Source organism: Mesoplodon mirus (genome assembly GCF_964341445.2).
Source record: "Mesoplodon mirus genome assembly, chromosome: 2".
Taxonomy (NCBI): Eukaryota; Metazoa; Chordata; class Mammalia; order Artiodactyla; family Ziphiidae; genus Mesoplodon; species Mesoplodon mirus.
The window spans coordinates 60304388-60330265 of record NC_138977.1 but is presented as its reverse complement, the minus strand read 5'-3'; the positions used below and the strand labels follow the sequence as shown (position 1 = coordinate 60330265).

General features: G+C 35.7%; 1 protein-coding gene across 2 annotated transcripts in view; it reads left to right on the top strand.

Annotated features, from left to right (window-relative positions):
- The window catches only part of MICU1 (mitochondrial calcium uptake 1), a 205998-nt gene that overhangs the window by 78147 nt on the left and 101973 nt on the right, over positions 1-25878 (top strand). For both annotated transcript variants that reach the window (XM_082630641.1, XM_082630640.1), the window contains exon 6: positions 14147-14261. In XM_082630641.1, the coding sequence (XP_082486767.1) occupies positions 14147-14261 (115 nt within the window). The remainder of the gene's footprint in view (positions 1-14146; positions 14262-25878) is intronic.

The following is a 25878-nucleotide window of genomic DNA, read 5'->3' as shown; positions in this document are numbered from 1 at the left end:
AAGAGGACTTTCTTTGCTTGCTTCCTTACAGGGATTTGTCCTTTGCATGCTAAGTTCCTATTGCCTGTGGAAAGGCTGGAATCATTTTGTTTTTCTGGTAGCATAGTATGAGTGCTGTTCTTCAGATGCAGCTTATGAATGGTGTCAGTACTTATTATATTTCTGTGAGGAGTATCCATAATGTCTCTTTCCAGTCTCTGAGTTCCACCACTCAGACACCAAGTCTGTTGATTTAACCCATGTACTTGAGTTTTCATCTTGAACAAAGAAACAATAATATAATCATTAAGTGCTCCCAAGGAGGGTATAGTTTACTTGGTTGTCCCAAATATTAAGACTTCTATTAAGATGTCTTTAAATACATTTTTATTTTAGATTCTGTTGTGTTTGAATTTGGGATCATCTGTGAACCCATTTGTTTTATCATTGTTGATTTGAAAGCATAAACATGACTAACCATTACATTTCCAACACCTTTATGTTTAACTTTTCCATCATGAAACAAGATTTGAAATTCACTTTGATATGAGAGGACTTCGTTCCAAACTAACTTCCGTTTTAAAATTATTTTAGCACAAACACTCTAGCATGTTTCAAAGTTACACAAATAGATTTCTATGAAAACCACTCAAAACATTTTATTTCTTCTGTTCTGGTAAAAATGGGTTCTCAACTGATATGTATTGATGACCTTTGGTTGCAGAGAAAGTGTGAGGATAGTTCTTGGTTTGCATATTTGGCTTTGCCATGGTGCATTTTTTAGAAGTTCTATATATAAATAAAAAGCTTCTCCAATTATAGATCAATGTAACATCTATTAATTAAGAAGATTATAGAGAATCATTACATTCTTTTAATGATACTCATTTTGAAAATGATTAAAATATACATTTGAACAAATCAGGGCATAAAAATACGATGTGCACCTACATCATTAACTAGATTTTCATCTTCAACTTCAAGATAAATGAGCTAATACAAGCTAAGCCTCAAGATTAATATTTTACAATAATAAACTATGTTTTGCTCCAAAAATATTCAATCTGCATTAAATTTTAGAAATTGCAAACAGTATAGACCCCTGATGTATTTCTGTGCATTTGATACAGTACAACATATAATAGTTCATGCATGGGTTCTGGAGTCAGACCATGACCTGTCCTGCCACTTTATAGCACTGTCACCTTGGGGTTCTTATTTAACTTCTCTAACCCTCAGTTTTCTCATTTGTTAAGTGCAGACAGTAGTATCACCTATCTCATAGAATTGCAGTGAGAACTTAAAGAGATAATGCAAGTGTTTAGCACAGTGCCTGGCATAGAACACGCAAGCTATAATTTTTAAATTCTTGATATGTCTTTAATGGTTGGTGGTATTCAAGGAATACCTAAAAATGTTTGATTTCAAAATGATTGAAAAATTCTTCATCTAAAGGATTTCCTGGGAGATGATAGTTACTAGAACAGTGTAAATCAAGGGTGTGAACAGTGATCCTCAGAGTGAAACTCTTTTATTTTTGTTCTTATGGTACATTTTTTCTTGTAATAATTTTTTCCAAATGGGAGAAGATGAAATACTATACTGACTTATTTTTCAAAATTTGTATGTGAGGTTGTTTTTCCATGAAGTGATAGGGAAGCCTTTTTTAACCCATGTGACTGAAACCAAGACTGCTGCTGAGCTCAGGACAGTTCTTCTCAGCACTGATTGACTTGAGTGGCCAACATTCAAAATTAAATTCTTAGATTTGGGTAACAGATAATCAATAATGACAAAATATAGATTCTCCCACCCAGAGCTGCCTTGAAGCAAGTTTGCAGGCATAATGTGGTAGAAACTAATAGAGTTGATGATTTTCCCCATCTAGGGTTTTGAGAACACCTCATCAGATACTGAGGACTGAAATAAATCATTTCAATAAAGTTATATCATTTCTTTGAAGTTAATGCTATTCCAGTAGACTTTTGAATTTTTATCATTGCTTTAATCAAATCTTCTGCCACTGTTTTTTTTAAGCATCTTCATTTGTATCCATATTCTCTTTAGCCATCTAGTTAATGAAATAGGAAAACATTTGCATTCTAGGTGTTTGGAGTTGTTCTCAGAGCTAAAGTGGTTAGAATGGGGACTGAAAAGAGAATGGCTTTCTGGCAGAGTGAAATTTCCAGGATCTTAAGCATTCACCTTCCACAGTTTGTTGCACAGTAATTTGTGTTTGTTGCCTCAAATGCAATAATACCTTTAAAAAGTTTGGAAACTCTGAGTTAGAAGTAGAAATCATAAAGTACTGTAAATTAGAAACATCTCAGTTTTATCTGACATATCCCCAAATTCTATCTTCTGCAAGTTCAGGTATGGGATGGGGGAAGAAAAATAACACATATTTTAACTGTGCAACATTTTCTGTTTGATTGAGAATAGTGTGATTGTTTAAGATTGATATCTTACACAAGGCTTTGGCATCTATCTGTACACCAACTAAATAATGAAGAGTGAGCATTAATTGCATGGGGAAATTGCTGAATTTTCTCTTTCTTTCTAACACCTGTTCTCCCTGCCCTCACCCCAACCTTAGGTAGAACTACTATTTATCATTTGGAAATTGTATGCTGAAATTGCATCTTTTGGGAGAAGCATATTATTATCAATAATTTGTTTTTGAAATACAACACAAGTACTTCTTGAGGGATTTAGATAGGCTTCTAAATGTATTTCAGCGATATAGAGAAATGTTAATATTAAAACAGTCCAATTATTTCAGTTTCATAAAGGATGACATCTTAATTTAAATAGTAAAGCTGCGTTCTTTATCAGATTTTCTATGTACCAGAGATGTTTTGAGGTTCTAGATGATGTGTTAGCATCTATTTTGCTGGCATAGTCCATCAACTTCTACTCGATAGAAAAAAGTTTACTTCAAACTATAGAACTTGAAAAGTGGATCTTAACTAGAATAAATAATGAGGTTAAACTCCTAGATATGATTTTTCTCTTTGGCTTTATCCAGTCGAGTCCTAGAAGGCAAAATTATTGGCCCTATTTTGTTCAATCCTATTATAACAGGATTCAGTGTTTGAGCACTGTGAGTATTAACAAGTTGGAATCATGTCTGGAATTCCCAGTCCCAGGGCTCCTGATGGTACCTGCAACTTTAGCCAGATGTTTTATAAGTTTTTGTGATTGGTCAGAAACCAGAGTGTGAATCCTTCAGCACAAAGCCATCCTGGTAAAACAATTGAGGTTTTAGACTAACTGAGAAGTGTAGTAGTTACACATGTAATCGCTGATTTGCTGTAAGTTTACTCTTAAGTCTTTCTGCTTATCTAAAAAATTAAAAGATTCAGGATATGGTGCAGTTGAGATCAATACCAGGATTCCTATGAGGTTATTAATTTATTTGCCTGTACTTAAGGTCAGTAATTTGAATGTTTTAGTGATGTTGAGTCTGTAGCCATGTTTTAAGTTTTAAAACATATAATATCTAAGACTAGGTCATGTAAATGATAGTAAAACAGTTAAATTTCATTTTAAGTCAGTGAGCACACTGCTTTGAAATATTTTGCATAGTCTTGTTCTCCAAAACAGGAGTAACGTTTGTCAGTAAATTGAATAGAAATTCTATTGTGAGCAGTTTACCTGCATTCCACTTCCACAGCCTTAACTTCAGAGATTCAAGTGATTAGAGTAGTGTCTGATATGTAGCTTCTAAGATGCATAAAGTAGTATAATGCTCTGTAAGGAATCTGCAATTATAGCTTCTTTTTAAAATACCCATTTCTGTTTAATATTCAGCATATACACTGAAGTAGTTGCTAGAATTTTACCTCAGGAGCTTTAATATAAGTTTCTATAAATTTTTTTACTGAATGATATGTTAATATATTACTTAATCTCACATTATATACAATAGAATTGAAATATATTCTATTTCTTTTGACTTTTATATAGATTTCTTCCTTTTAGTTTGTCTTATATTTATTATTTATATTGAATTTATTACTCATATTGAATTAAATATAAATCCTTGTGATAGATTTCACTAGTAAAAATACATATTAATATAAGTGTTCATTAGGAACAAAAAATATAAATAACCACCTCTGAGACAGTGAGAGAAAATGAACATTACTACCAATCTGCTAAGGAAGATTATGTTTTCCTTGTACTGTGACTCCATATCACCCCTGAAGTATATAAATGGTATTTGCTTAGGACAAAAATGACTTAAAATTTAGTCAAAGATTAAACTTTATCCAAAAGATTAAGTGAAGGAACAATTTACTTGACATTCTCAGTTTGCAAAATTAAACACTGATAAGACTTTAGGAATAAGAAAAAATAACCAAAAACCTTCCTTCCACTCTCCTTCTTTGAATCTTGATTTTCCATTTTCACCATACTTCGGTGCTTTTAAAAATTTATTCATTATTGAACTCCAATATATCTGTTTTCACAGATTCTCCTTGTGCCTTGGCTGTTTGACTTGAGGATATCATTTATGGTAGAATCAGGCCTTTGATTTAAGAATATCAGCTAACAAACTGTCATGCAACACAAAATAGTCTAAAAATTGGTTTCTGGTAATTCCCACTTCTTTCCAAATCTTGACATATTTATTTAATTCTCCTCCTAACTTTAAATAATTTGAGAGATCAAATATGATGGTTTTATGACAGTTTAGGTGTCTGTGATTAATATATGTCATGAATTTTATCTTTGGAGTTTGGGATACTTGAAAACACACTTATAAATTCTTAGAGTTAATATTGATAGATAGTTGTATAATCCTAAATGTACCTGAACTACTCTTTGACAAGTGGATGCCTCAGAAAACATAATGTAACTTCTCTCCCTGTCTCCTCCTACCCCCACCCCAACTCCTGAAGCATGGAAAAACAATGTAGACCTTTACTAAAGAATTAGAAGACTGTATTGCAGAGGGCACATCACAAAGCATGGCTAATTTAAAAGTCCTCTTTAAACATCTTTCTTTCTGGTTTTTATTTTATTTATTTATTTTTAAAATTTATTTATTTATTTATTTATTTATTTATCTATTTATCTTTGGCTGTGTTGGGTCTTCGCCAAGTGCGAAGACCCAACTGAACTTCGCCGCTGCGCACAGGCCCTCTCTAGTTGTGGCAAGTGGGACCTTCTTATTGCAGTGGCTTCTCTTGTTGTGGAGCAATGGGCCCCAGGCACGGGGGCTTCAGTAGCTGTGGCGCACAGGCCTAGCTGCTCCACGGCATGTGGGATCCTCCTGGACCAGGGATCAAACCTGTGTCCCCTGCATTGGCAGGCAGACTCTCAACCACTGCACCACCAGGGAAGTCCCTTTCTTGTTTTTAAAGAGCTACTGCAAAACATGTATTCTGTGTCGTTTCTCTCAAACACGTGTGTGCACATATGTGCTCACATGCTTTCTTTTCTCTGTTTTCCCAACTTTGATACTTCCTATTACTCTCTGGTCACGTCTCCTTCCTCTTTTTGGCTCACCTTTCGAGGGTCCCTTTTCCTTCTATATTTTTTCTCCTAGATGTCTTCTTCAACTTTTTCTTATGTAGAGCAGTTTGACCTTCTTTTGGCCTCTCCTGGTCCCTGTAACTGTATTCAGTACAGCAGAGGTCTCATAGATAGCCCTGCAAACAGAAATATTTTCTCCTTTAGAGGACTAGGATTGCAAACATGGACATATCCTATTTAATGCAGTAGAGTAGGGGTTGTCCTCCTGGAGACAATCACACTAACTGAATTAGCATTGGAAAGTGTCAGTATAAAATAGCCCCTAGTAATTCTCAATCAATATACAATTTAAGGTCTGTTCAATGACGTCTTTATTATCTCTGCAGACTTTATAATTGCTCTAATTGTGGAGGTGGCTAGGCCTAAACCATGACCCCCAAATGCATCTTATGCAGAGTCTCTCAAGCTGCATTATTTATATTTTGGAAAACAATCATATACTTTGCTAGTAATCAAAAGACCTTCTAAAGAAAATAGGCTACTCAAGTCAGAAGCTATTATAGAAGAGTGGATGCACACTTACATGGTAAATTGATTTTTAACAAAGGTGCCAAAATAATTAAATGGGGAAGGGAAGGTGTTTTCAACAAATGGCTTAGAAATGGCTTCAGTCAGCTGTTGGCTAGGGCCTTCGCCATCTAGCTTGACCAAGGATGGAAGATTTATTTCTAATGTGGCTCACTCACATGGCTGATAAGATAGTACTGACTGTGGTTGGGAGGCCTCAGATCCTCTCTCTGTAGGCTCTCCACAAGCCTGCTTGAGTGTTCTGTTCAAATGAGACCTAGCTTCCCTCCAGCAGAGCAAGGGGGCCTTTTATGCCTTAGCCTCAGAAGTCATACATTATCACTTTTGCTGTATTCTGTTAGTTATACAGACCAACCCTGATTCAATGTGGGAAGAGACTAGGTCTACACAAGGACATGAATACCAGGAGGCAAGAAACATTGGGGTTATTTGGGAGTCTGGCTAACACACTGAAAAGAGTCTCATATCCAGAACATATAATGATCAGTAATAAAAAGACAAACAACCCAATTAAAAATAGGCAAAAGACTTGAACAGATACTTCCCAGAGAAAGATATATTAATTGTCAATAAACTATTAAAAATGGGCAAAAGACTTGAACAGATACTTGCCAGAGAAAGATATATTAATTGTCAATAAACTAAGTGCTTAAAACACTTGGTCACCAGGGAAATGCTCAAAAAAACCACAATAAGATACCACTAAAATGGCTAAATTAAAGAAACTGGCCACATAAATGTTGACAATGATGTGAAGCAACTAGAACTCCCATACATTGATGGTGCAAATAAAAGAAGTACAACTTTGAGGAAAGTCAAAATAGCCAAAAACTGAAAAGTGCCTGTTTAATCATTAAAGGAATGAATAAATTGTGATATTACTTGTGTGCATTATTATATGCACAATATAATTATATGCAAACTAAATTGCATAAATTATTTATTTTTAATATTTTTAGTTTTATTGGTGAGTATTATACTGCTCTGCAATAAAAATGAATGAGTTACTGATAAATAGAGTGTGGATGAATCTCCCCAACCTTATGCTGAACCATAGAAGCTGGACACCAAAGAGTACATACTAGTGATACCATTTATAGGAAGTTCTAGAAAAAGCAAAACTAATCTGTGGCACAAAAATATGGTGGCAATTAACTGTGGAGGGGCATAAAGGATACATGAGGGATGGCGGAAATGTTCTATAACCCAAATATATATCTGGGTTACTCAGATATGTGTTTATAAAACTCATTGAATCGTATATTGAATTTGTGCATTTCATCATAAGTGGATTTTACTTAAAACTGTAACAGATACTGAACTCTAGATGATACATTTGTTTTTTGCAGAGATAATTAGCAATTGTGAAACTATCTTCCTTGTATTCTAAACTTGAGCAAATGAGTAAATATATTGCAGATAATGGGAACCAGATTTCTCTCTGTTGGAGAAGGGAGTAACACGTGTGTAAGGGCAAGATTAAATTGTGCTCTGTGGTATTAGAATGGAATTAGAGATATCATTATGAATTCATAGTTTGTAATAGACAAATAGATATGAATGTAATCATGAGGAAACAGCAGCCTAATTCGAATTGAGGGATATTTTACAACATAATTCACCTGTACTTTTCAAATTGTTCAAGGTCAAAAAGTATAAAGAGACCAAAATTGGCAGAGTAGGTAACGCCAAAACTATACACCTCCACTAAGACAATAATTAAGCTAGTGAAAACTGTCGATCAGCCTTTTCAGATCTGTGGAATCTAACTAATCAGACTTTAAGCAGCTAGGGGAATGCTTAAGAAAGAAGCTGCTGAAAGAATCAGCTTGGGGGTTTGTGTTTGTTTCGCCTACCTTGGAGCTTTCTTAGGGCTGGGGTGACCTCCCAGGTGGCATTTGTTAAAAGCATAAAGGTAAATATACTAGCCACAGCAGCTGAAGACAAGCAGCAGACAAACCAAAACAGCTGGGAAAGAAGAGGCTGCAGCAGGAGATAGGTGAGAGAACAAGGACTTTGAAATGCTCTACCATATACTGGTGAATCTGGAAGGCCATGTGCACACCCAGGGCCAAATGAATACTTAGAGGAAACCCCAACAGACCCTAACATTTCACTTCTGGCTGATGTTTAGCTTCCAAGCAAGCAAGAAATGAAGGAAGGGCAGAATTATAAATAGTGACTAAGCATTGAAAGAATGCCCAACACAGAGCCAGTCTGCAAGGATGTTGAGAGGTTTTTTTTTTTCCCCACCCTTTGGATCCAGGAGCTTAAGGAAATCTCTCAAATCACTAGCTGACTACTAAGGTATGAAACAGAGACTTGAGTGACCATGCTGGACAAAGTATTTACAAAAGAATTTACAAAAATTATTAAAGAAATGACTACAACCCACGCAAGCAGCAACAACAAACCCTGAGGATGTGGGAGAATCCTATTTCCAGAATTACCACATTGTAATATACAAAATGTCCGGTTTTCAAAAACATTATCCTTGTAAAGAAACAAAGTATGGCCCAGGAAAAAAAAGGAATAGGAACTATCCTTGAGAAAGCTCAGATATTGCAACTTACTACAGACAGACTTTAAATCAATGTCCTAAATATACTCAGAAAGAGCTAAAAGAAACTACAGGCAATGAACTTAAAGGAAACAAGGAGAATGATGTATGAACTAATAGGAAAAAATAGATAGAAATTATAAAAAGGTATCAAATAGAAATTCTGGAACTGAAAATTTCCTATAGCTGAAAGGAAAATTTTAGTGAAGGGGTTCAACAGCAGATTTGAATACACAGGAAAATGATTAGTGAACTTGAAGATAGGTCAGTTAATATTTTCCAGTCTGAGAAACAAAAAAAGGAAATGAACAGAGCTTATGAGACCTACGTGACACTACCAAGTGTACCACATATGTACAATAGGAATCTCAGAAGGCAAGGAGAGAGAAAAGGGGACAGAAAGAATATTTGAAGAGATAATTGCTCAAAACTTTCCAAATTAAATGAAATATATGAATCTACACATCCAGGAAGCTAAATAACTCCAACAGGATAAGTTCAAAGAGACCCACACTGAGATACATTATAATCAAACTGTCAAAAGCTAAAGACGGTGAATCTTGAAAACAGGAAGAGAGAAGCAACTTTCCACACACAAACTATATACAATAGGATTAACAACCAGTTTCTCATCAGATACCATGAAGGCCAGAAGGCAGTGGGATGACATATTTAAAGTGATCAAAGAAAAATAAAATTGTCAACCAAGAATTCTCTACCTGCAAAATTATCCTTCAGAAGTGAAGGAGATAGATATTAAGCCATTCCCAGATAAACAAAAGCAGAGGAGTTTGTTGCTAGTAGATCTACCCTACAAAAAATGCTAAAAGTAATACTTAAGGCTGAAAAGAAAGGACACTAGATAGTAACTTGAAGCTATATTGAGAAATAACACCAGTACCAGTAACAACATAGGTAAATATAAAAGCCAGTATTATTTTATTTGTGGTTTATAACTCCTATCTATCCCTCTGTAATTTGAAAGACAAATGCATGAAACAGTTATTATCAATCTGTGTTAATGGGCACACTGTATAAAAATGTAATTTGCAAAAATAACATAAAGGGAAATGGAACTCTACAAGAACAGAGTTTTTTAATACTATTGAAGCTAAGTTGGTATTTATTCAAACTAGGTTGCTGTAAATTTAAGATGTTAATTGTAATCTGCAGAGTGACCACTAAGAAAATAACTAGGTATGGTTCCATTTATATGAAATATCCAAAATATATGAATCCATAAAGATGGAAAGCAAATTAGTGATCTCCAGGGGCTAGAGGGAGGGGGCAGTGGGATGTGACTGCTTAATGGATAAGGGGTTTCCTTCCAAATGGGGTTATGAAAATGTTCTGGAACTAGGTAGTGGTGATAGTTACATAACATTGTGATTGTACTTAATACCACCAAATTTTACGCTTTAAAATGGTTCCGCGGTAAATTTTATGTTATGTACCTTTTACCACAGTTTTTAAAAATTATAAAAACGTAAGCAGTATGGTACTGGCATAAGAATAGACACAAGGATCAATGGAATGAAATTGAGAGTCCAGAAATAAACCCACATATATATGGTCAATTTATTTTCATCAAGGGTGCCAAGACCATTCAGTGGTGAAATTATAATCTTTTCAACAAATGGTATGGGGTCAACTGGATATCACATGCAAAATAGTGAAGTTGGACCCCTACCTCACATTAATACAAAAATTAACTCAAAATAGATAAATGACCTAAATATAAAAGCTGAAACTACAAAACTTTTAGAGAAACAAGGGTGAATCTTCATGATCTTGGATTTGGTGATGGAGTCTTAGATACGACATCAAAAGCACAAGCAATAGAGAAAAAAATAGACAAATAGAACTCATCAATATTTAAAATTTCTGTACACCAAAGGACATTATCAGGAGAGTGAAAAGGCAGTGAACAGGATGAGAGAACATATTTGCAAACCCTATATCTGATATGTTTAGTGTATAGAATATATTGATATAAAGAAACTTACAACTCAACAACAGAAAGACAAATAACCCAACTCAAAAATGGGCAAACGATTTGAATAGAGATTTCTCCAAAGAAGATAATACAGATGGCCAACAGACACATGAAAAGATGTTCAACATCGTTAGGCACTAGGGAAATGTAAATCAAACCTCAATAACATACCACTTCACACTCACTAGGATGGATATAATTTTTTTTAAAAGGAAAGAAAATTGAGGATGTGGAGAAATTTTTGAACCCTTTTACATTGCTGGTATTAATGCAAAATAGTGTAGCCACTGTGGAAAACAGTTTGGCCATTCCTCAAAAACTTAAACATAGAGGTATGATACGACTCAGCAATTCCACTCCCAGGTATATACCCCAAAAAACTGAAAGTGGATAGTCAAACAAATACTTGTACATGAATGTACATGGTAGCACTATTCACAATAGCCAAAAGGTGGAAGCAACCCAAATATCCTTCAGTGGATGAATGGATAAACAATTTGTGGTATATATACAATGGAATATTATTTGGTGATAAAAAGGAATGAAGTACTGATTGATGCTACAACATGGATGAACCTACAAAATTTGATATGTGAAAGAAGCCAAACCCAAAAGGCCCACACATTTTATGGTTAAATGGTTAAAATGGTGAATTTTATGTCATGTGAATTTTACCACAATCAAAAATAATAATAGGGCTTCCCTGGTGGCGCAGTGGTTGAGAGTCTGCCTGCTAGTGCAGGGGACACGGGTTCGAGCCCTGGTCTGGGAGGATCCCACATGCCGCGGAGCGACTGGGCCCGTGAGCCACAGCTGCTGAGCCTGCGCGCCTGGACCTGTGCTCCACAGCAGGAGAGGCCGTGACGGTGGGAGGCCCGTGCGCAGCGGTGAAGAGTGGCCCCCGCTTGCCACGGCTAGAGAGGGCCCTCGCACAGAAACAAGGACCCGGCACAGCCAAAGATGAATAGATTAATTAATAAACTCCTACCCCCAACACCTAAAAAAAAAAAAAAAAAAAAAAAATAATAATAATAATAATAATAAACCTCCAAAGGAAAAAGTAGAGATGGGCATAAAACTCCAAAGGAAAAAATAAAGATGGGCAAAGAAAGCTGTTTTAGATTAATGGAGATTAAAAAGACATGACAACTAAATGCCATTTATGATTGTGGACTACATCCTGGACTGGGGGGAAGATAGCTGTAAAGGAAATTATTGGGACAGTTCACTAAATTTGATAATAGACTGTGGATTAGATAATAGTATGTATCAGTATTAAATATCCTGGTTTTATGAAATGTATACTGTAATATGTAAGAGAATGTCTTTGTTCATAGGAAATATATACTGAAGTATTTAAGTGTAAAGGGGCATATGTCTCCAACTTTCAATATGGTGTAAAAGAAAATATATATCTACATAAAATGAAAAGCAAATAGGGTGATAACATAAACTGTTGGTGATTCTGAGTAAAAAGCATATGAGAGTTCCTTTTACGGATCTTTCCACTTTTATGAGTTTGAAAGTATATCAAAATAAAAAGTTGTGGACAAACTTGGATTTTTCTTTTTATCTTCTGAGCAGCAGCATAGTACAGATGGTTCTTAGAAAAATAATGTTAGATAGGCTTTTTTGGCTTATCTGCTTCATTTCAGTTTGTCCTTAGACTTTTGTCTGTTTCTCAACTTCTGGATCGCAATATATTATTTATTTTATTTGCTTATAGCAGTCTCTCTGTAAGATTATTACATGATTAATATGGGTTACTCAGCTTCTATACAAATTTATTCTGGCTAGTAATGGTATGCCTTTGACAACCTGTTCTCATTTTGTGTATTTTTTCTTATTCACATGCTTTACTTTTGCAGTATCTTGGATAATGTTAAAAATGTACATTTTTTTTCTTTTGAGAAATTAAGATATTAACTTCCCAGTGAACAGCTTTGCTGCTCTTTTCATCCAATAGCCTTCTTTTGTCTGAAATTTGTGTTTAATCTATTGGTAGATGATCAAGTGTGATATGAGATCTAACCTTAATTGAACATATTGGACTATGGGCTCATTTTTGGTTTTGGCTCAAAGACATAATCTCTAAATACTGCCAGGCCGGACCAGGCTTTCTGCCCATCACAAATGAGTCAGAATCACTTTCCTAAGTAGAAACTGCCATCAAAACCTCTTACCACTTTGCAGGCATTCAACTATGGATTTTTGCCTGTCCATGGTTACTGTTTCCTATTACAAGCAGGTATCCAGTAGAGGCTATTTTGAGTGGGTTTACTAAGAAGATCATGATGATTCATTTGGTACTTGTGTCTTCAATTGGTTAACCAGTTTTCTTTCCTTTGTGGTGTATGATGGGACCTTCACTAGACAGAGGTAACCTATTGGATAGTTGTGTACCTGGATGGTGGTGTGGTGGTGCTTGTTGGTTTAATTTTCATGATACTCCTCCCAAGGTTATGCTTGCAATGCTGCTTCTTATTTTGTGCTTGCATGATATTATTACTTTGATTGTGCTTTGTTGGTTTGGGTTTTTAAAACCTCCTATTTCTTTTTTTGGTACCCAGAATAATTCCTGAAATTTCTTTGGTTGGTCCAGAACTTATGGAAATGTGTTTCAAGTCTAACTCTTTGGTGGATCCTTTTCAGTTTTTGAAAGTATCTTCAATGTCACCACTAAGTTTATGGTTTGGTAGCAAATCAGAAAACAGGGTAAGTTTCCTTAAACACCCAGGAAGAGACTGCTTCCCAGATAGACCATTACTGAACCTGAGAATTAACTCTCTTTGTGAGCTTTATAGATTAAAGAAAATAAATACATACTTAGAGTGAAAGTTAAGTTTTGGGAGAGTTTCTTCAAATAGCTGAAATTTAGGAGCCTCCACCAAGGTCACAGTACATATGATTAAATTAACTCATGCCTAGTTTGGTGTGTGTCTGATTTGACATTATATTTCAGAGATGCTGTTTACTTTGTAAACTGTTCCACATTCCAAAACTAAGGTTCTTGGGGTTCATAAGGTAAAAGTTAAAATTAGTATTTCAGAAATTAGTTTTCTGAGCATTTGTGTGGGTGTTTACAATAGTTGCTTACCTCCTCATTTCTCATTACTAGTTGTATAGTTTCTCTTGGGCATTTAGAACTGATTTTATTTTAGTTTTTCATTTTTTTTTCTCTACCTTATATACCTCTATAGAAAAAGGTAGATTGTTTTTCAAACTAAGAGATAAAACCAGCCCTGAAGTGGGCCTGTTATATGTTAAATGGCTGGAGTTCATAAAATTGAAAATTTTATTCCATTGTTCACATTAAGCCAGTGTTGAAACAAACAAACAAACAAAACCATCTTTTTTCTTATAATTTTAATCATCTTAAAAACTGTAAAGGATCCATTAATTTGGAATGGCCATCAGAGAAATGCTTATGATAAATAGCATAAAACTGTCAGATAAATGGTGATTCATCTCTAACTATTTATATTCTCATTCTGTTATATCTTCTTTTTATCTTTTGGTGGAACCCATACATTCAATAGAAAATTGCCCAGGAACGAGAAAAATTTGCTGATGAAGGCAGTATATTTTACACCCTTGGAGAATGTGGACTCATATCCTTTTCAGACTACATTTTCCTTACGACTGTTCTTTCTAGTAAGTATAAACTTTTCTTTTTATTCATTTATAGAGAATATATAGGACTATAAAAAGAGTTAAGTCGATTGGAGGGGGAAACAAGGCATGTTTGCAAAGTTAATGAATGATAAGTTACATCAAATTTCATTTCTTTTGAGTTCTCTGTAACTTGTATATAGAACCACCTGAGAAAGAGGAAGGAAAATAAAGTTAAAAGGTAAAGTTAAAAGAAAAAAAAAGAACAAAACTGTGAAGTCGCATCTACTTTTAACTGTTTGAAGCTCAAGATAAATTATATATTGCCTGCTCCTCTAGCCCTCATTAATGTTTATACTTCCTCAGTAAAACACCTATTGATCTAATATTTCCTCTACTAAAGAAGAAGATTGGCTCGGTTGTTCTAATTGTGTTGAATACTGATTTTTCAACCTTGGAAGATAACTTCTTAAAACACAGAACTCAAATTTGACTCATTTAGAGCACTGATGAATTTCTAATTTTTCTAAGCTAAACAATTTTGTTGATTAGTATGTTACTATGAGTGTTCTTAGTATTATTTTCCTTTAGTGTGACTTTTTTTTAACCATTCAGAAAAAAAAAGTATGTCTCTAGCTCTCTGTGTACATTCTATTAAAATCTACCTAAATTGATCCAAAGAGATCTGATTTATATATTTCAAAGAAGTGATTCTCAATTTTTTTTCCATGGGGGAACATATCAAACAAAACTAACCATGTCTTCCTTCCCTTCTCCAGGCTAGGCATCTATAAAGATAAAACTATAAACAGTTTTCCAAACTTATGGTTACCAGTGGGGAAGGGGTGGGGAGGGATAAATTGGGAGATTGGGATTGACATATACACACTACTATATATACAATTGATAACCAATAAGGGCCTACTGTATAGCATAGGGAACTCTCCTCAATACTCTGTAATGACCTATATGAGAAAAGAATTTAGAAGAGTGGATATATGCATATGTGTAACTGATTCACTTTGCTGTGCAGTGAAATTAACACAACATTGTAAATCAACTATACTCCAATAAAAATCTTTTTTAAAACTATAAACAGTTTTCAATAAATGACATACACGGTTCCTGCCATAGCTGTGACTACTCTTCACTCTTCTTCCCTCCAATTGACACTAAAATGAAGAAATATAGACTAATATGCCTTACCACAGCTGTCTTGGGCTACCAAAGTATCTGAATAAATTTGTAGTGGACCACTGCTGTAGCAACGTAGATGTGCATTGACTTGTTACGAAGATCCAAGATAGTAAACTAAGAGCACTTTTTTTATCTTAAATTGTGTATTATTAGTTATTATTTTGGTGTGTTTTTAAAACAGACTTCAGTTCAAAGTCTGGTCCCACCACTTCTTACCTGTGATTAAGTGTCAGGAGAACCACAGCAGAATCTTCAGAATATTTTGCACATTGTATAGCTCCCTAAATTTAGGTTAAAAAAAAGAAAAAAGGTCGCATTGACCTGTGAGTTCTGAAAACCCCTCCAAGTAGCTCTACAGGTCTGGGCATCTTTACTTCCTGGTGCTCAGCTCCTGGCTCACCATGATGAGTAATTTACCAAAAAATGCTTAATATTACAATGTCATATACTTTCTATATTTGTCAGGAATGAGAAAATTATGATGATATGATTTTAAGATTTTCTCTTTATCACTAGTTTTAAGCCTTTTGATTATTATATGCTTTTAGTATTTCTCAGCCTTAGCACTGTTGATGTTTTAGGCAGGATAATTCATTGTTGTGAGGGCTGTCCTGTGCATTATAGGATGTTTAGCAGCATTCCTGGCCTCTACCCGTTAGATGCCAGTCACACACACTCTTCCCCTCCCAGTTGTGACAAACAAAAATGTCTTCAGAAATTGTCAAATGTCCCCGGGGGAGTAGGAATGAGGAGGAATAATCCCTGGTTGAGAGCCACAGATGTAGTTTTTAGCAGGGTTGTTTGGTTTCGGTATTATTACGTACCTCGAAATAGTGTTCTTTATGTTTCTTGTCTTGGGATTCTTTGAGTTTTGGGGTCTGTGGGTTTAATAATTTTCATCAAATTTGGAAAAATTCCAACTGTTATTTCATCAAATACTTTGCTTCCTCATCCTCTCCTTTGAGGACTTCAATTACACATATATTTTCCTCATATCAACCCTATAATGTTTGTAGTTTATTATCTTCATTTTGAAATTGAGGCATACAAAATATTAAAGAACTTGCCTCAAGTCCCACAGTAAGTAGATGATTCAGGGTTTGAACCCAGGCCATCCCATCATATGGGCTCCTGTCACTTGGCTTTACTGCTGTGGTCACATTTTCAACAGTGATAAGCCGTAGCTTACCATAGTGCCTTTTCTTTCTCTAAGGCTGGGCTGTGGAAAGGCTGGTCATAAAACTCTCCTGTAGATAATGGGCAGTTCAAGCATCCTTGCAATCTGAATGTTGTACACTGCATTGTTTACTTTATTTAACAAGACATGGAGGAAAATATGCCACAGAAATTACATTGAGACAAGTTATTTCCCACATTCTAATTGCTGCTAGGACGATAAGAAATGAGGCACTCAGTGGATCAACTTCTTTGTGGATAACAAGGAATCATTACATCTAAATACACTAAGTTGTTCCCAGATTGTCCTACAAGAAGGAATGCAATTCTTTAAACACGAAAAGCTTTGCTAGGGAGTGGCTTGGGACTAGAGGAAGTGCATTAGCATATTTATTCATCTGTTACTCTGGTGGACAACATGGACCGTTCTTGAGATTTCCAGTGGAAAACCAGCCACAGCAACGTGAACAGCATAACCCAGATAATGCAAGACTGTTGTATTTCTAATTAGCTGGGGGTTTTTTCAAAATTAATAGACTCAATGATGTTCAAGAAATTGCCATCATTTTGAAGAATATAAACACTCTGCCCAAATGGACTGACACTTGGAACCTCTCAGTACTTTAGGAACTCTACCGTGTTGTCTAAAATAAAATTCGACAACCTTATATAGTAAATTATTTGTTTTCTCTCATTCGATTCATGATTCGTCTCCTAAAAATAAAATTAAGAAAGCTGCTTTACTGGGACTTCCCAGGTGGTCCAGTGGCTAAAACTCCATGCTCCCATTGCAGGGGGCCCAGGTTTGATCCCTGGTCAGGGAACTAGGTCCCACATGCCGCAACTAAGAGTTCACATGCCACAACTAAAGATCCTGCACACGGCAACGAAGATCCCATGTGCCGCAACTAAGACCTGGTGCAGCCAAACAAATAAATATTTTTAAAAAGGAAAAAAAAAGGAAAGCTGCTTTACTAAAAATGCATGTTATGCAGTGTAATTTCCTGCATTAAATAGAGTTAATTCTTCTTACTTAAACTTTTTAGAAGTTTCATTTTTTTAGCTAAACAAGAATTTTTTGGACACACCCAGAATAACAACCAATTTGGCAGCAGTATCTTGTGCTTACAATAAGCAGTGGCATAAATTTCTCACTCTTCTTTGTATGTGCTTTGGATAATGGGGGCCTTCTTTGGCCAGCCTAAAATTTTAAATACCCTGTATCGTGTCATACACACACACTTACGCATACACATCTCCTAAATCCCTTTTTTGCTCTCTTTTTTCTCCTTGGCACTTGTCACTATTTAACAGTCTATATAATTGATTTCTTCTAAAAAAAAATTGTGTAAGTTTCAGGTGTACAACATTATAATTCAACATCTTGCATACACTACAAAGTGATCACCATCACAAGTCTAGTTACCATCCATCACCATACAGTTAACCCCCTTCACCCATTTTGCCTACCCTTCAACCCCCTTCCCCTCTGGTAACCACTAATCTGTTCTCTATGAGTTTGTTTCTGCTTTGTTTCTTCATTTGTTTTTTTTAGATTCCATGTGTGAAGGAAATCATATGGTATTTGTCTTTCTCCATCTGACTTAACTTCACTTAGCATAATACCCTCAAGGTCCATCCAGGTTGCCACAAGTGGCAAGATTTCATCCTTTTTATGGCTGAATAATGTTCCATTATATTTATATGTATACCATATCTTCTTTATCCAGTCATCCATTGATGGACACTTAGGTTGTTTCCATGGCATGGCTTTGTAAATAATGCTACATTGAACATAGGGATGCCTATATCTTTGCAAATCAGTATTTTTGTGTTCTTCAGATAACTACCCAGAAGTGGATAATTGATTTATCTTCTTTATTGTCCATCTTCCTACCTAGAATGTAACTGCCTGACAGTGATCATAGGTTTGTAATGATATTCACTACAAATTTGTAATGATATTCATCACAAACATATCTACTGTATAAAAAGCATTGTGGCAAAGTAACAAAGCAAGAATTTTTTTTTCAATTTTCTCCAAAAGGAAGTTTATCAAACATGAGACTTGACTTTATATCCTGAATTGAGAGCCGTTCTTTTAGCCATTGATGTCCTCAGTCTGCATCCAGTACCAATGGAGTGAGGGAAACATGTTTTTAAATTAATCTACTTCTAAATAAGCTTTCTTATAAGAAGTATATATACTTTCTAATAACTACAAGTTTTCTTATAATTCAGAATTCACATATTTGTATCCCGCTCTTACCCTAATCCATAAATTCTATTGCTTCATACCTTATCTCTCTGATCAGGTTTGAAGGATTAACTTGAAGAGTTGTCAACATGAGCCATAGCATCTATATTAAGTAGAATATTAAGTATTTACTAAATAACTACTCATTAATAAAATTCAGATTCATTCTAGGCAAGATAAAGAGACTGTTAATAATAATAATTATTAAATAATTTCCAAAGAGCCTTTGATCCTTAAAGTAGGTTAATAGTAATTGAATGAGAACACAGAAGCATGGCTTAGTTCTCTGCACTAACCAACTACAACATTAGCGATGGTCTTAAATCTTATAGTTGAAATCAGAGATTTTTCTCCATAACTAGGTACAGAGAAAGGTTGTCAAGGTTTATCTTGAATGCTATATATTATTTATTGATTTGGATCATTCAGTAGCTAATGCTAAGATTCACTAGGTTATGATAATATAACTTAGAATCAGGATCTTTGCCACTGACAGTTATGAAATATTTATTTTTCTTTGTCTTCACACATTTTCTAACTAAAGGTATTGACCCTGTGGGCTAATAACATAAAAACAGTTCTAGATAGCTTGAGGAGACAATAATAAAATGATCAAAAAGTTGATTATTAAGCATTCTTACTATTTACTATTAATCTTTGAAAAGCCACCAGAAAAATCAAAAGCAAAAAATGCTACGGCATGTTCAGTACCTAGGAACAGACCTAATGAAAATCAGGCATAGGTCAATGTGTTCTGATTTTGATTCCCTCTTTATATTTGAAGGAATTAGTAGAGAAATTTAATTAAGTGGGTTTTCACTGTAGGAGAATTCGATTTACTGACAAACTACATCCTCACTGGGATGCATCTTTCTCACAAATATACAAACCTTTTGGGAAATTACAACAGCATTCAAGTGAAAGTTTATAATATTTTATTCCTCTTGCCATATTGAAGTCAAGAGCTGATCACAAAGTGTATGTGGCTTGGAGATAGCGGTACCATTCTGTGCCATTCTGGCTAATGAAAATGTTATAGAAGTTATAGATGAAAATAAGTTTTTCAGGTTGAGTGAGTCTGTTGAAAAATATGGGCAAGGGGCTTCCCTGGTGGCGCAGTGGTTGAGAATCTGCCTGCCAATGCAGGGGACACGGGTTCGAGCCCTGGTCTGGGAAGATCCCACATGCCGCAGAGCAACTGGGTCTGTGAGCCACAATTACTGAGCCTGCGCATCTGGAGCCTGTGCTCTGCAACAAGAGAGGCCGTGATAGTGAGAGGCCCGCGCACCGCGATGAGGAGTGGCCCCCGCTCGCCACAACTAGAGAAAGCCCTCGCACAGAAACGAAGACCCAACACAGCCATAAATAAATAAATTAATTAATTAAAAATATATATATATATGGGCAAGGACTGTTGGTGGGAATGTAACTTGATCCAGCCACTATGGAGAACAGTATGGAGGTTCCTTAAAAAACTAAAATTAGAACTACCATACGACCCAGCAATCCCACTACTGGGCATGTACCCTGAGAAAACCATAATTCAAAAAGAGTCACGTACCAAAATGTTCATTGCAGCTCTATTTACAATACCCAGGACATGGAAGCAACCTAAGTGTCCATCAACAGATGAATGGATATAGAAGATGTGGCACATATATACAGTGGAATATTACTCAGCCATAAAAAGGAACGAAACTGAGTTGTTTGTAGTGAGGTGGATGGACCTAGAGACTGTCATACAGAGTGAAGTAAGTCAGAAAGAGAAAAACAAATACTGTATGCTAACCCATATATATGGAATCTAAAAAAAAAAGAAAGAAAGAGGTCAGAAGAACCTAGGGGCAAGACTTGAATAAAGATGCACACCTACTAGAGAATGGACTTGAGGATATGGGGAGGGGGAAGGGTAAGCTGGGACAAAGTGAGAGAGTGGCATGGACATACATACACTACCAAATGTAAAATAGATAGCCAGTGGGAAGCAGCCACATAGCACAGGGAGATCAGCTCAGTGCTTTGTGACCACTTAGAGGGGTGGGATAGGGAGGGTGGGAGGGAGGGAGATGCAAGAGGGAAGAGATATGGGGACATATGTATATGTATAACTGATTTACTTTGATATAAAGCAGAAACTGACACACCATTGTAAAGCAATTATACTCTAATAAAGATGTTAAAAAATAAAAAAATTTAAAAAATATATGGGCGAGGCAACATACTGAGATCTGTTAACAGATCTAAGGCAGTTACAAATCTGATTTATCGACACATCAGAGTTGGGACAGTTATAGAGAAAATTTGGTTTAGCTATTTTCTGTGTAATTTTTGTGTCTAGGATTATCTGCCATTGCCTAATTGATATTATGAAGGGTAAGACAAAGCAGAAGAAGGTTAATCTTATTCAGTAGTATTTTACCCTATAAAAAGTGCTTAGAACTTCAGAAAGACTCATTTGCATGCCGTAAGGCCAAAAGTATTATATCACTGTGTTGTTTACCATTAACTTCTTTCGCTAGCATAACCTGTTCTTATGGTTAACTCATTGATTTTATAATAATGTAGCTTCTATCAAAACAATAAAATAATGCATTTAAATATATTAAATGTTTATGAAGGTAAATTCATTTTGAGCCAGAGATTTATTTGAATGTGTCATTTCAGTAGAGCCTGTTGTTACAGAAAGTTGAAGCATTTATATCTTTGTATCAACAACCACACAAGAATTTTGTTCACATTAACAAGAAATAAGTGGTGTTTGTGTTTAACTCTCTCAAATCTCCTTGTGACTATACTAGAAGATCAAACTATTTCATCTGCAAAAGGAAGTTTATCCTTTGGGAATAATTGCTTGAGATTTGTTCTGAGGGTTCACAAGGCGAAGGGGAGAACAGAGACTAAAGAAGCAAATTGTGGCTTATACAAAAATATGGTCTAAATGTATTTTGACTGTATCTTGAGGAAGATTTTATAATTTTACACCCATTAGAAAATCAGTTCTTATTAGCCTTTTCATGCTTTTTATGAATAGTTTTATTTGAATTGATCCATTTTCATTTTTTTAAAATTGTAATATTGTAATAATTCTGATAAAATTCTAATATTGACCTAAAATCTTATGGAAATCTGGTTGAGATCACATGATTTCTATAGCTCTACCCTTTCAATACAAGTAGTCAAGATGGGCCTATTTTCTAAAAACAAAAGAGTATTTTTTAAAATTTATTTATCTTAATTTATTTTTGGCTGCATTGGCTCTTTGTTGCTGCACGTGGGCTTTCTCTAGTTGTGGCGAGCAGGGGCTACTCTTTCTTACGGTGCGTGGTCTTCTCATTGGGGTGGCTTCTCTTGTTGCAGAGCATGGGCTCTAGGCGCCTGAGCTTCATTAGTTGTGGCACACGGGCTCAGTAGTTGTGGCTCCCGGGCTCTAGAGCACAGGCTCAGTAGTTGTGGCGCACAGGCTTAGTTGCTCCGTGGCATGTGGGATCTTCCTGGACCAGGGCCTCAAACCCGTGTCCCCTGCATTGGCAGGCGGTTTCTTTTTTTTTTTTTTTTTTTTTTTTAAATTTTATTTTATTTTATTTTTTTGGATTTTTTTTTCTTTTTATTAGTTTCTGCTTTATAACAAAGTGAATCAGTCATACATATACATCTGTTCCCACATCCCTTCCCTCATGCATCTCCCTCCCTCCCACCCTCCCCATCCCACCCCTCCAGGCGGTCACAAAGCACCGAGCTGATCTCCCTTTGCTCTGCGGCTGCTTCCCACTATCTATTTACCTTACGTTTGGTAGTGTATATATGTCCATGCCTCTCTTTCGCTTTGTCACAGCTTACCCTTCCCCCTCCCCATATCCACAAGTCCATTCTCAAGTAGGTCTGTGTCTTTATTCCCGTTTTACCCCTAGGTCCTTCATGACGTTTTTTTTTTTAAATTCCGTATATATGTGTTAGCATACGGTATTTGTCTTTCTCTTTCTGACTTACTTCACTCTGTATGACAGACTCTAGGTCTATCCACCTCATTACAAATAGCTCAGTTTCGTTTCTTTTTATGGCTGAGTAATATTCCATTGTATATATGTGCCACATCTTCTTTATCCATTCATCCGATGATGGACACTTACGTTGTTTCCAGCTCCGGGCTATTGTGAATAGAGCTGCAATGAACATTTTGGTACATGTCTCTTTTTGAATTATGGTTTTCTCAGGGTATATGCCTAGTAGTGGGATTGCTGGGTCATATGGTAGTTCTATTTTTAGTTTTTTAAGGAACCTCCATACTGTTCTCCATAGCGGCTGTACCAATTCACATTCCCACCAGCAGTGCAAGAGTGTTCCCTTTTCTCCACACCCTCTCCAGCATTTGTTGTTTCCAGATTTCTTGATGATGGCCATTCTGACTGGTGTGAGATGATATCTCATTGTAGTTTTGATTTGCATTTCTCTAATGATTAATGATGTTGAGCATTCTTTCATGTGTTTGTTGGCAGTCTGTATATCTTCTTTGGAGAAATGCCTATTTAAGTCTTCTGCCCATTTTTGGATTGGGTTGTTTGTTTTTTTGCTATTGAGCTGCATGAGCTGTTTATAAATTTTGGAGATTAATCCTTTGTCAGTTGCTTCATTTGCAAATATTTTTTCCCATTCTGAGGGTTGTCTTTTGGTCTTGTTTATGGTTTCCTTTGCTGTGCAAAAGCTTTGAAGTTTCATTACGTCCCATGTGTTTATCTTTGTTTTTATTTCCATTTCTCTAGGAGGTGGGTCCAAAAGGATCTTGCTGTGATTTATGTCATAGAGTGTTCTACCTATGTTTTCCTCTAAGAGTTTGATAGTTTCTGGCCTTACATTTAGGTCTTTAATCCATTTTGAGCTTATTTTTGTGTATGGTGTTAGGGAATGATCTAATCTCAAACTTTTACATGTCCCTGTCCAGTTTTCCCAGCACCACTTATTGAAGAGACTGTCCTTTCTCCACTGTACATTCCTGCCTCCTTTATCAAAGATAAGTTGGCCATATGTGCGTGGGTTTATCTCTGGGCTTTCTATCCTGATCCACTGATCTATCTTTCTGTTTTTATGCCAGTACCACGCTGTCTTGATTACTGTAGCTTTGTAGTATAGTCTGAAGTCAGGGAGCCTGATTCCTCCAGCTCCGTTTTTCGTTCTCAAGATTGCTTTGGCTATTCGGGGTCTTTTGTTTTTCCATACAAATTGTGAAATTTTTTGCTCTAGTTCTGTGAAAAATGCCAGTGGTAGTTTGATAGGGATTGCATTGAATCTGTAGATTGCTTTGGGTAGTAGAGTCATTTTCACAATATTGATTCTTCCAATCCAGGAGCGTGGTATATCTCTCCATCTATTTGTATCATCTTTAATTTCTTTCATCAGTGTCTTATAATTTTCTGCAAACAGGTCTTTTGTCTCCTTAGGTAGGTTTATTCCTAGATATTTTATTCTTTTTGTTGCAATGGTAAATGGGAGTGTTTTCTTGATTTCATTTTCAGATTTTTCATCATTAGTGTACAGGAATGCCAGAGATTTCTGTACATTAATTTTGTATCCTGCAACTTTACCAAATTCATTGATTAGCTCTAGTAGTTTTCTGGTAGCATCTTTAGGATTCTCTATGTATAGTATCATGTCATCTGCAAACAGTGACAGCTTTACTTCTTCTTTTCCAATTTGGATTCCTTTTATTTCCTTTTCTTCTCTGATTGCTGTGGCTAAAACTTCCAAAACTATGTTGAATAAGAGTGGTGAGAGTGGGCAGCCTTGTCTTGTTCCTGATCTTAGTGGAAATGGTTTCAGTTTTTCACCATTGAGGACAATGTTGGCTGTGGGTTTGTCATATATGGCCTTTATTATGTTGAGGAAAGTTCCCTCTATGCCTACTTTCTGCAGGGTTTTTATCATAAATGGGTGTTGAATTTTGTCGAAAGCTTTCTCTGCATCTATTGAGATGATCATATGGTTTTTCTCCTTCAACTTGTTAATATGGTGTATCACGTTGATTGATTTGCGTATATTGAAGAATCCTTGCATTCCTGGAATAAACCCCACTTGATCATGGTGTATGATCCTTTTAATGTGCTGTTGGATTCTGTTTGCTAGTATTTTGTTGAGGATTTTTGCATCTATGTTCATCAGTGATATTGGCCTGTAGTTTTCTTTCTTTGTGACATCCTTGCCTGGTTTTGGTATCAAGGTGATGGTGGCCTCGTAGAATGAGTTTGGGAGTGTTCCTTCCTCTGATATTGTTTGGAAGAGTTTGAGAAGGATGGGTGTTAGCTCTTCTCTAAATGTTTGATAGAATTCGCCTGTGAAGCCATCTGGTCCTGGGCTTTTGTTTGATGGAAGATTTTTAATCACAGTTTCAATTTCAGTGCTTGTGATTGGTCTATTCATATTTTCTATTTCTTCCTGAGTCAGTCTTGGCAGGTTGTGCATTTCTAAGAATTTGTCCATCTCTTCCAGGTTGTCCATTTTATGGGCATAGAGTTGCTTATAGTAATCTCTCATGATCTTTTGTATTTCTGCAGTGTCAGTTGTTACTTCTCCTTTTTCATTTCTAATTCTATTGATTTGAGTCTTCTCCCTTCTTTTCTTGATGAGTCTGGCTAATGGTTTATCAATTTTGTTTATCTTCTCAAAGAACCAGCTTTTAGTTTTATTGATCTTTGCTATCGTTTCCTTCATTTCTTTTTCATTTATTTCTGATCTGATTTTTATGATTTCTTTCCTTCTGCTAACTTTGGGATGTTTTTGTTCTTCTTTCTCTAATTGCTTTAGGTGCAAGGTTAGGTTGTTTATTCGAGATGTTTCCTGTTTCTTAAGGTGGGATTGTATTGCTATAAACTTCCCTCTTAGAACTGCTTTTGCTGCATCCCATAGGTTTTGGGTCGTCGTGTCTCCATTGTCATTTGTTTCTAGGTATTTTTAAATTTCCTCTTTGATTTCTTCAGTGATCACTTCGTTATTAAGTAGTGTATTGTTTAGCCTCCATGTGTTTGTATTTTTTACAGCTCT